The 12,553-nt window shown below is 40.3% G+C and overlaps 1 protein-coding gene across 2 annotated transcripts in view; it reads left to right on the plus strand.

Moving 5' to 3' along the window:
• The window catches only part of SLC5A3 (solute carrier family 5 member 3), a 33,834-nt gene extending 22,007 nt beyond the window's left edge, over positions 1–11,827 (plus strand). For both annotated transcript variants that reach the window (XM_020892655.2, XM_020892657.2), the window contains exon 2: positions 610–11,827. In XM_020892655.2, coding sequence (XP_020748314.1) covers positions 950–3,106 — 2,157 coding nt within the window. In that variant the 5' untranslated portion in view covers positions 610–949 and the 3' untranslated portion in view covers positions 3,107–11,827. The remainder of the gene's footprint in view (positions 1–609) is intronic.
• The last annotated feature ends 726 nt before the right edge of the window (positions 11,828–12,553 follow it).

Genomic DNA, 12,553 nt, shown 5'->3' on the forward strand with positions numbered 1-12,553 from the left:
AGTGTGAATAGAGTCCCCCTCCCCCAGGTGACCTTAGTGTGAATAGTCCCCCTCCCCCAGGTGACCTTAGTTAGTGTGAATAGAGTCCCCCTCCCCCAGGTGACCTTAGTTAGTATGAATGATTAGAGTCCTCCTCCCCCAGGTGACCTTAGTTAGTGTAAATAGAGTCCCCCCCTCCCCCAGGTGACCTTAGTTAGTGTGAATGGTTAGAATCCCCTCCCCCAGGTGACCTTTATTAGTGTGAATGATTAGAGTCCCCCTCCCCCAGGTTGCTCTATGACCTTGGTGCTTTTCCAGTCTGAGACTACCACAGTGAGAGAAGAAAGGGCAGTGTCATGGTGGGCAGTTGTCAGTTGCCAGAGAAGTTAGATGACTTACTTAGGACAGTATATTTTTGTTTTCAGTTCAAAATGATAAATACTCTCCCTGACTTTTAAGTGATAGCATGGATCATTCTTTCCTGTGGAACTAAAGTATATATATTTTTAAAGTTTTTTTTTTTTTTAATAATGTCTTGTTGCGCCGTTTTGTTAGACTGAAAGTTTCCTCATCACTTGGTGAGCCCCTCCTCTAATTCAATCTTTGTCTTTTGTCTTTGCTGCCTTGCAGGGTTGGTACAGTAGGCTTCACTAGACTTAGCTGCAACTCAGAATGTCTCCTCCAGCCCCTGAGTAAATGCTGATGGTCTTGTGGAGAGTGGATTAAGAGGACGAGCTAAGTTCTCAATCCCAATTAAGAAGCGGAGGAAAATTTAAACTGTCTCCTTCAAAGTTTATCACAACCACCACCATCAAGACAGCAAACCAAAGGACAAAGACTTTGACCTGCTGTGTTGCTCTGTGTAGTCCAGTTCACGTATGGTTTCCAGACTTGGCTGGGGTTTCTCACGAGTAAATAAAAAGTCGGACACTTCTGTCATTGGACGTTTTTATTCGCAAAGTTACCAAACATGAGGGCTGTACTGGAGACAGCAGACATTGCCATAGTGGCCCTGTATTTTATCCTGGTCATGTGCATTGGTTTTTTTGCCATGTGGAAATCTAATAGAAGCACCGTGAGTGGATACTTCTTGGCGGGGCGCTCTATGACCTGGGTAGCAATTGGTGCCTCTCTGTTTGTGAGCAATATTGGGAGTGAGCACTTCATTGGGCTGGCAGGATCTGGAGCGGCAAGTGGATTTGCAGTGGGCGCATGGGAGTTCAATGCCTTGCTGCTTTTGCAACTTCTGGGATGGGTTTTCATCCCAATTTACATCCGGTCGGGGGTATACACCATGCCAGAATACTTGTCCAAGCGATTTGGTGGCCATAGGATTCAGGTCTATTTCGCAGCGTTGTCTCTGATTCTCTATATCTTCACCAAGCTCTCAGTGGATCTGTATTCGGGTGCCCTCTTTATCCAGGAGTCTTTGGGTTGGAACCTCTATGTGTCTGTCATCCTGCTCATTGGCATGACCGCTTTGCTGACTGTCACCGGAGGCCTTGTCGCAGTGATCTACACAGACACCTTGCAGGCTCTGCTCATGATCGTTGGGGCACTCACACTTATGGTGATTAGCATGATGGAGATTGGCGGGTTTGAGGAAGTTAAGAGAAGGTACATGTTGGCCTCACCCAATGTCACTTCCATCCTGCTGACGTACAACCTTTCCAACACAAATTCTTGTAATGTCCACCCCAAGAAAGATGCACTGAAAATGTTGCGGAACCCAACAGATGAAGACGTTCCTTGGCCTGGATTCATCCTTGGTCAGACCCCGGCTTCGGTCTGGTACTGGTGTGCCGACCAGGTCATCGTGCAGAGGGTCCTAGCAGCCAAAAACATTGCTCATGCCAAAGGCTCCACCCTGATGGCTGGCTTCCTGAAACTTCTGCCAATGTTTATCATAGTGGTCCCCGGAATGATTTCCCGGATACTGTTTGCTGATGACATAGCTTGCATCAACCCCGAGCACTGCATGCAGGTGTGTGGAAGCAGAGCCGGGTGCTCTAACATTGCCTACCCGCGCCTGGTGATGAAGCTGGTTCCCGTGGGCCTCCGGGGCCTGATGATGGCCGTGATGATCGCTGCTCTGATGAGTGATCTGGACTCCATCTTCAACAGTGCCAGCACCATATTCACCCTCGACGTGTACAAACTCATCCGCAAGAGCGCCAGCTCCCGGGAACTGATGATTGTGGGCAGGATATTTGTGGCCTTCATGGTGGTGATCAGCATTGCGTGGGTGCCCATCATCGTGGAGATGCAAGGAGGCCAGATGTACCTTTACATCCAGGAGGTAGCCGACTACCTGACTCCCCCAGTTGCAGCCCTGTTCCTTTTGGCGATTTTCTGGAAGCGCTGCAACGAGCAAGGGGCTTTCTATGGTGGAATGGCGGGCTTTATCCTTGGAGCAGTCCGCTTGACACTGGCCTTTGCCTACCGTGCCCCAGAATGTGACCAACCTGATAACAGGCCAGGCTTCATCAAAGATATCCATTACATGTATGTGGCCACAGCGTTGTTTTGGATCACAGGACTCATTACTGTAATTGTTAGCCTCCTCACACCACCTCCTACGAAGGAACAGATTCGCACCACCACCTTTTGGTCTAAGAAGAGCCTGGTGGTCAAGGAGAGCTGCTCCCCAAAAGACGAACCATACAAAATGCAAGAGAAGAGCATTCTGAGGTGCAGCGAGAATAGCGAGGCCATCAACCACGTCATCCCCAACGGGAAATCTGAGGACAGCATCAAGGGCCTGCAGCCGGAAGATGTTAATCTGTTGGTGACCTGCAGAGAGGAGGGCAACCCAGTGGCTTCCTTAGGTCACTCAGAGGCAGAAACACCCGTGGATGCGTATTCTAACGGGCAGGCAGCGCTCATGGGTGAGAAAGAGAGAAAGAAGGAAGCAGAGGACGGAAGCCGGTACTGGAAGTTCGTCGATTGGTTCTGTGGCTTTAAAAGTAAGAGCCTTAGCAAGAGGAGTCTCAGAGACCTGATGGAGGAGGAGGCTGTTTGTTTACAAATGTTGGAAGAACCTCCACAAGTTAAAGTAATACTCAATATTGGACTTTTTGCTGTGTGTTCACTTGGAATTTTCATGTTTGTTTATTTCTCCTTATGAATTTTTAAGGATATGATGAGACACTAACTTAAGAAAATACTAGTATTTGGAAAACAACAACGAAAAAAAACCCCTGCAAACTTATGTAACTGTTGCATCTCTCAGGCATTGTTTACGCTGTAGGTTTTAGCCAAACTTTACTTAGCAGAAAAATCATCTATTTGCAAGACTTTTATTTTCCCAGAGATGGATGAAAGTAAATTTTCAACCTAAATGAAGTAAAACTTGTTTAAAAAGACTGAATTGTGCAAACGTGGTTTAAAATTTTCCATACCAAAGTAAGGAGAGACCGATTATTCTCACAGAGCACTTAGAGCAGAGTCACACGCTAAGGTGTCATGAGTAAGATAACTGTCCACACTGCCAAATCTTGGTAGGCCTTCTTACCCTGAAATGGAAGACTTGCTCATTTTAAAGTTTTTTCTCTGTCTCTGTAATCCCTACTCCCATTTTAAAGAACTGAATTTGTACATTGTATAATCCATTATATACTGAAAATCTAACATGTGTTTGTGGAGTACTTGTTTCAGGGCAAGTTCGTTTGCCAGGTTCATTCTGTTAGCATGAGCCTATGGATTCTGTATGCTGGAAGAAAGGAAGAGGAATGTTTTCTTGTAGTTGTTCCTGTACCACCAGTATATGGAATGTTGGAAAAAAGTTCAGCTGTTTTTTGTGTTCTTTTTTCTTTTTTTTTCCTCTGAAGTTTAAGTGAACCATACTCAAATGACCACCAAGTAGTTTTGTCTTTATAAAGTTGTGTGTCATGACTGTATTGTAAATGATTATGGGGGGGGGGGGGAATGAAGTTAACATTGCTGATCATCCTCAAATTTACTGACCAAGTTAAGATCGTTTATATAGTTTGAAAATTAGCATCCCCTAAAGCAGTGTTTGATCAGCTAAGCTGAACAGGTGATTCCTCGTACACTGTTAATTCTCTAGCTTTGTTCTTGTCATTTGGTAACATTCTTTATTAACCAGTTAACCTTCCTGAGTGGATCCATTTGGAAAATATGTCCGGAAATTTGAAGAAAAATTGACTCAGCTTTTGTGGGTTGCCCCACTTGATTAGATTGTGGTACATTGAAGTTGAGTTTTTAGAGTGAAAATATCATTCTGAGATCATAATGTATCATTCGTGAGTTTTTTTTTCAAATATTTTTTTAAAGACAACATATGTACACAGCCTCTGCATTTTTGTTTAAACAGTTACAGTGAGTGAGAGCATGAGGATAGTTCAATGCAAACAGGCCATTAGTAATAGAAAACTCAAAAGAGCGCATGCTTTGCCACTGGTGGGTTGCAGTATAGTCTTTCTGTAGGATGGATAGCATATTCAAGAGAACTTCTACGGGTTTAGTAGTGTGTCCTGTGGAGATTACAGGACTTGTGTAATTGTAGGACCCTCTGTCTTGACATGGCTCGGTATCCAGTTTCAGCATTTTGGAAGAGAATCCATTTTTCACAGGTGGATTCCCCTTCATGAGGACAGGGTACAAAAGATGTTTGAGAAAAACTCTCCACGTGAGGTCATTCCTTGTGCATGCTGTCCTTTTTCCTCCATTGCAGATGAAGGAAACTAATTTTGTATCTACTTTCTTTGACTTTTCTGTAATCTCTGATATTTTTTAAATTGCATGATTTTATTAACCTTATATTTAGGGGAAAATTATTACTTTTTTAGATACTTTTGTAGATTTTGAATCAAAACTCAGTCCTAATGACTTTAAATTTTTTTGTATTTGTAAATTAAGTTCATTATGATGGACTTAATTAGTTCAAAGTTGATTTTTAGAAATTATTAGGTAGCATAATGTCTTCCCATCTCCAGGAGGCTTTCTGATGGACTGAGTCTGTAGTAATTTGTGTTTGAATAGTATGATTTCTGCAAGCTTATTAGAGTGCCTTGTGGAATTTTTTTCTTAGTTTCATTCTTAAGGTTTATAAGCTGGGGGCCAAATGAAAGTAAGGACGGTCCTCGAGTGGAGGCCGAGGCTGTGACATAGCCAATGTTACAAAGTCTGTTAGGAAGAGCAGAAAACCGGGTGTCCGGATCTGGACTCATGGTTTGTCTTCTTCTCAAAGGAACTGTTCTTCTTTTGAGGCAGCCTTTTGGTATCTGGGGAAATAATAGGATCTTAGATTTTTCAAATTGCCATTAAGTTGTAGAAATTAAAATTTTTCTTTGAACACATTGCTGTGTAACTCAGCAGTGAGGTTTGACATACTGGCTGAGCAGCCTTCTTACCCCTTCTGTTAAAAGCATAAATGAATAGGTGGTGTCTTAAGTGGATTTTCCCCCCTTTATTTAATGTTGATTCCTAATAGTTTGGGGTTTCAGCATCCCCCTGCCTTCTCTCTGCTGTTGTCTTAGTATGATACATAAAATACATCATCTTGTGTCTTATTTGTGTGTATATAGCAGTAGGTCAAGTTTAGAGTACTAATGTTTGTAAATAAGGAATGGTTATTAGCATATCCATTAAGATTGTTTATTCTTGCCAGTGTAAACATCACTTTATTAGACTGAAGTCCCTGAAGCTTGCCCTTCTTATTGCTTCCCAGTAATAGATAATGTGCTTGAATGAGTATGTGAATTCCTGATTGCCGCTTCATTTCAGGGGACCATTCTTCAGTCTTTATTTCATTAGAATGATCATGGAATGATACGTAGTCTCGTTAAGCTAGCAAAATAGTCATACTTTACACTAAATGGGTCTTAAATGATGACATTGATAGCTAGACGTTAACATGTATATATTTTCTTATTGGCTCGAGCTAAGGTTGAGAACTGGCTAAGAGTGATTGACTGAAATAGTTAGCTAAGAGTCAGGATGAAGTGAGGACACTGGTACTCCAAGGTGGAGACAAATACTGTCTCATCTGGTAGCCCCAGTTCTTAGATTTTGTCCTCTCAGGCAGTCTTCGTCTCAAGATCTGATGAGAAGAGCTTGTTGCCCTGGCCTACAGAGTGGTTATGGGTTCCTTTGTGGGACGTCTCATTTCCCTGTTGAAGAATATTTTGTCCTACCCTGAGATAGTAAGTGGCTTTTGAAACAGCAGAGCCGATCTCGTCCCTAGCCTTTCTTTCCTAGTGAAGTTATCACTCTTATCTTCTGGTTAGAGAAGCATCGAGCAGTAGCAGTGCTGCTGTGTCCTTTGGCCTCAGTCCAGCAGATCTGATCTCCCAAGGCTTCTTTTTCACTTGGCTCAAAGGCGCCATTGTCTTTCTGCAGAGAGAGGCTGGCCTGGGTCACAAAGCCCAAACACTAGCAGTGGCACGCAAAGTAGTTAACAGGGGCCTGTTGCTTCGTGAAATTTCACATTTTAAGAATTGAGGAGGAGGGTTGCTACTCAATTCTCTAACTTGAAGCTGAGTAGGGGCTTGAAAGTCTTGTCCAGGGTGGTTAGGATCTTTAAGTTTCTACATTTCTCAGTCCATTGTTATCGTCTCTATATTGGGTTTTGTGGATCCTCTCTCTTTAGAGAGCACGTAATACAGGTTACTTTCGTTCTTCACCACCCTGTAGACCTGCTGTATTATTAGCTATTAAAAACTTAGACCCATTAATGTTCCCCTTTGGCAGTACTTTGCTTACGCTGTACTCCCCTGTGTCATTTTCATTTGAGGTGTGATGGCTGAAAATGACCACATGGGTATCTAGCAGTGACACCTCCACATTTCCGAGTTTGGGTTGAGAGATGTGTAAAGGCCATTGCTGTTAAATTATGTGACTGCAGAGACTTGCCAGGACAAGATTTTCTGAAGTCGGAAAAACTACTAGAGGAGATGCTGAAAAGTACCTGGGTGTAGCAGACCTAGGCTTCAGTATTCATAAGATTTCTCATTAGTGGGGTGTTAAGTCGCTTGTCCTTTTAATGTTGACGTTAGCCTGAGCAGGCGCGGCGATAGGACTTACTCCTGTTTGTGTGTTGGGGTCCACCTACATTCAGAGAGACTGGTTTCCCCTTGGTTTGTCTCCCCTCACATTGCTTTAATTATTCACTTTTTCTTTGTTGGAACACTTAACATATTCCTATTTTGATCTTTTGTCAGCTTAATTCACTTTCAGGCTTATTGCCATGGTGTGCAAAAGTGGTGCTTTGCCCCAGATTTGAAGGCCTGGATCCAGAGAATGATTCACTAAATAGTAGTTGTGTTTAAATATACTAAAATATCTATTAGCTTAAACTGTTGATGCTCCAGAGTTTTATTTTCAGACTTTGTGTTCACTAATAACAAAAGCCCTAATAATTCATCAAAATTTTATTCTCAAAGCTCATTTTTCAAAAATTAGGCAGAAATAGTTAAAATGTACACCAGTCCCTTGGAAATGATGGTATCGCAATGTAGAGAGGAATGGAGTTTGTTTTGATGCCAAAAAACCTTGTTGCAGCAATTAAAGGTAAAAAGTTGGAACTAGTCAGCATATAGAGAAACTCTTTTGTACTAGTTAGGTGTGAAGCTGGATTATGTAAGAAGTAATCTTTTGATCACTACACTTGGTTTTCTTGGATGACTTAACTCAGGGCTACAAACCCCCTTTTCCTTCATTAAGCTAACTTCTCTTAATTTGGTATGTTTATTTTGGTCAAACTCTCACCTCTGATGGAAGAGTAGATATTCAGTTACTTTGACTGCAGAACAGAATTTAGCTAAGGTTCAAAATAATTGATAGGCTTTGCCAGTGCTGAGTCTCACACCATTATTCACGTTGTCGTATAAATGTTTTTATTTAAACTTCTCTCTCCAGTGCTGGGAATAAGGGTTTAAACTACTGATTCGCCTTTAAAGGAATGTTGTGTGAATTGATATAATTTATGTTTGTTTCCATCTCAAATCCTTTATAAAAGATAGGGTTTAGCTTTTTGTTTCGGGTTAAGCACCCCATTTATCTGGTAACTAATGGCCTTAACCATTGGCATGTAGTCTTTTGTTCAGAAATAAACACAAAGGTTTGATGTATCTGCATCATTTCTCATCTCATGCACTTTACTTTTTGGAGGGAGGACCATATCTGAGACTTGACTTAAACCAGTAACCTTAATTTATGTAATGACTTGAGGTTCAATTTGGTTATCTGGATTTATAGTGTGTTTGGGGAGAGGGATGCTAGAATAAATAAGACAAAGCACAGTGGTCTCAGATTCTTGTTAGTGTAGGCGCAGTGCCCTGTTCTCCTCAGAGAAGCCCTGGGTTGTGATTGTTGCCGTGATGATGGAACCACCCCCCCTCGAAAGACAGCTTACAGAGAGTGAACTCTTATCATTGAGGGAAGTACATTTTTTAGTGATTTCGGCAACAGCACAGTTTGAGAGTAGGTACCCACATCTTTATTGGAGACTTGTTTTGACCCTGATAAATTCACCTTGTCCCCTAGTGCTGCTGGATAAAGGAGTGTTTACTTTTTTTTATTGCCTCTGGACAAACTTGTCTGGATAATTTTTCAGTATATCAATGTCGCCTATACCTCTATAAGTGGAATATTCACTAATAACTCACTTTTTTGTTTTAGTAGTTAGAAACTGAAATTAAGCTCATTGCTATCTAGAGTATTGAAATCCCAAATTGGCACAGGCCATTCTGTAGGGTATTCCTTAATGTAATCAGCTTCTGAAATTTATGTTTTGATTAGTGCCTTCTGGTTGCTGATATTTAATCTGCTAGTTCACACCTTTCCCTTTCTTGATACATAACTCTTATACAATTCCTCTTTTTAAATTTTGCTATGACTAGTGAAGAAAATACATTTATACTAACATATTTTACGTGCAGCCTTTATTTAGGTTCAAAGAACCAGGTAGGTCTAGCTTGTGTTGCAGCTTAAATGTTATTTATTCATCTGTGTTTGTTTCCTTTATATCCTTAATTAAAGATTCAAGGTTACTTATTCTGTGAATATGTCTTAACTTTTATCATTTTCCAGTGTAGGTTGGGTAGGCATATCTGAGAACATACATGTGACAAGAGTTTCACATTCCATGATAAGAAAAAAGCTTAAAGTAAATTTTACAGAAAGCACAAAACCATGTTCCCTCATGTGTGTAACTCCACATGTGGAAAGCACAAGACTAACAGTATTCTCAGTATCCCACAAGTGCCCGGCATAAAAAGCCCGCCATGGGTCATCTCCGGAGTTGTCAGGACGAGCCCCACAGTGTTGCAAGCCCCGGACAGTGAGAGGTGCCTGAGTCGGGGGTCCTCAGTCATAAGAGAGTCAGTGTTCTAGTCTGAGGACCTGTGTGCTGCTTTGGTGGAGGAGACGGTACTACTGTCAAGACTGCTGCAGTTGTGCTGGGGGGTCACCAGCTCAGACGGGCACTGTGGGCTCCTCCCTACAATCAAACTGGAGAAACAGGAACAGACTTCTAGGTTTCTGGTGGGTGGAACATTTTGACAAACTTTGGCTTTAAGCTGTAGAGCCTTTGGGTTATTTTTTTTAATCATAGATCTATAGGAAATTTTACCCCCCGTCAATAGCACCCTGAGAGCATGGAGAAGTCTCACATTTTAATAGGGCAAATACTAATCTTTAATCTTCGTGTAAGTTTAATAAGCTTAAGTTATTTTTTCATATGCCTGGCTACCCTTCATTTTAATAGAGCAGAATTCGATCCAGGTGTCATAAGCATCAAACAAAGTGAGACATCTGCCAAATGGAACTACTTTTTGCTTTTCACATTGGTTGTAAGAGTCTAAAGGATTCTTTTGCCTGTTTCGTTACAAGACTAGATTAGATGAAATCTATGAATATGCCTGCAAAAGAAGAAAAAAATGTGTTTTTTTGCACTCAGCATTGCCCTTATTTTACTCCTCAACTTTCTTCACCTGAATAGTCCCTGTTTATCAGCAATGAATAAATACATCTCTCTCTTGCATCTTGCCCATATATCAAAAGATAGGAAAACTCAGAATGGAGAGAAGTGACTACCTTTTTCCCACTCTCTGTTTCATATATTTATCTTAGGGATAGTCAGTTTTAATAATAACATGGAATGAAGATTCGAGCTGGTGTAGACTGATGGAACATGGCTTAGAAGAATGAACCTGAGCACTTTGAGGGAGAGAGTATGGCCTACAGCAGAAAGCCAGCAAGTGTGTCCCTACAGCAGTTTCTGAGAGTGTAGCACCTCAGGCTTTGGTGGAGTTGAGAGGAGTGAGAAATACAGGGGAAAGGAGAAGTTTGAGGAACATCTTTGGCTTAGCCATGCGTGATAAGGCAAAGCAGTAATAACCTGTTAGTCCTATATACTATATAGAATGTACTCTGTACCTTTAAATTTTATTTTTAAGTCTAATTAGTTTTTAAGAACTTAAAGGATGCTTTTGAAGATTCCTTTGGCAGAATATCTTTCATTTCTAATTTCCATGAAAAATTGCTTTAATTAGTCTAGGTGAACGTGGTTGTAGCAGTGTAAATATGTACAATTAGAACTTTCTAATTTCACTGTGAGATCTCTTTTGAGTGGCAAACAGATCAACTAGTCTTTTTTGCTCATGAACTTTTCTGTGGGGTTGTTAAAATGCAAAAGCTTTATTACTTTCTTTTTAAATAATGACCTATTACATTCGTGTCAGATGATGGTATGGAATCTGTTGCCCTGCTCCCCCACCACTGTCGCTTCAGTTGATGGGTTGCCGACAGTTCAGAGATGAAGTGAGGATGCACCCTTTGTTTGCTTGGACATCCCGTCTTTGTTGCCTGGACCTGTGTTGGCGATCACATATGAGCTATGTTATGTTTCTCAGTGCTGCTGCTGCTGCTGCTCCTTTTTTTTTGATAAGGTGGATATCAAAAATAGTTGCTGTGCAAAAGTTAGTAGTCTTCTTCAAGAAGAAAACCAATTCCTTTTATAATATCCTGTGAAATTGCTTCATTCATTCCTTTATTTTTAAGCCAAATGTCAGCAGAGTACTGCTGCCTTCTATCTAGTAATTTTGATATGTAAGTATTAACGCATTTTTAACAGATGTCTACATTGAAAAATGTTTTTCCCAGCGTCCTGCCTCTTAAAGCTTTGTTCACATGTTCTGTGAGAGCCCAGTCTGTGCACTGGGGTGTGTGTTGTATACATGGATTGTTTTGTCACTTACGCATTGTAGACCAAATGTGATCTTAAATGAAGTTGTTGAGTTATTGGTGAGTTTTTTGACTTGTAAACTGATTTCCAGTGTACGCTTCATTGTCTGCAGTGTGTTTTTTTTTTTTTAAGGTTTGACTTATCAAGTCCATCTCATTGTACAATGTTTTAGTTGCGAACAGAAAGTAGAATTTGGTATAAACCAGGTAACTTCCATATTGAAAGGCATACAATTGAAATTGTAGATTTAGGATTGTTAACCATACATGACAATTCTAACTTGACTATTCTAACCTATTGTATACAATCTGATTTTTTAAATTGTAGACGTGTATGATCTTGGTTTAATGTGTTTTTAAAAGTGTTATTGTTTTAAAAAGAAAAAAAATTAAGCAAATCTGCTAAAGAGCTGTCAGTTTTCATTACTGACTCTGTAAAATACACTGTTCTTTGTGTACTGTGTGTTATTTTGCCAGCTGCTGCATTAGCCTTTAAAAGTATTTGGAAACTTAAGATGAACTACATTTCTTGCAAAGTATATTCCTTTCTGTGGTATTTTGTCCTGTAACTGAAGTATAGTAATTATTTTATGGAAACGTTAGCACTTCTGTACCGACTTTGAATAAAATGAAAAATTTACATTTCTGTGACTGAGTATTTTCAGTACGAACACACATGTCCGTCCTCAAGAGGCTGTGTCTCAGTTCCTTTTCTCTTGGCTCATAAAGGGTTCCAGTGCATTTCTCCTACCATTTTTTGCTCTTCTTTACCTTGGTAAGCATGGACTAGCAAGTATTAACTGAGAATATAGAACATGGAGTAAATAAAAATATGCTCAGTGTTTTCACTTCTAATTCTGAAATAATTGCAGATTGTAGGACAGTTGTAATGATAGTGTGAAGAACCCAGGAATCATTTTCATCCAGATTTATAGTAGTTAACATTTGGCCGCAGCTGCATTGTCATTTCTCTCATCACTTTCGTGAACCATTTGAAAACATAAGTTGCAGACCTCACTCCCCTTTACCCTTTGGTACTTGGGGATATAGTTCTTAAAACAAGGACAGTCACCCATATAATCATAAAATAATTATCAAAATCTGAAAACAGTGATAAAATATTTTAATCTAAAGTCTTTATTTAGATGTTACTCTGTTAAATGTCTTTTATAGCAACTGGTTTTTTTTTTTTCAACTTTGGAAACCAGTTCATTGCATTTAGCTTTAATGTCTATCTCTTTTAGTCTGAAATTGTTTCTCAGCTGTTCTTTTTGTCTTTGTAGTACTGATATTTTTGAAGTTTAGGTGCCAGTCATTTCGTGAATTCCACTCCTGTTTAGGGCTGTTCTCATGACTTGACTCACTG

This window comes from Odocoileus virginianus, chromosome 25 (assembly GCF_023699985.2).
Source record: "Odocoileus virginianus isolate 20LAN1187 ecotype Illinois chromosome 25, Ovbor_1.2, whole genome shotgun sequence".
Taxonomy (NCBI): Eukaryota; Metazoa; Chordata; class Mammalia; order Artiodactyla; family Cervidae; genus Odocoileus; species Odocoileus virginianus.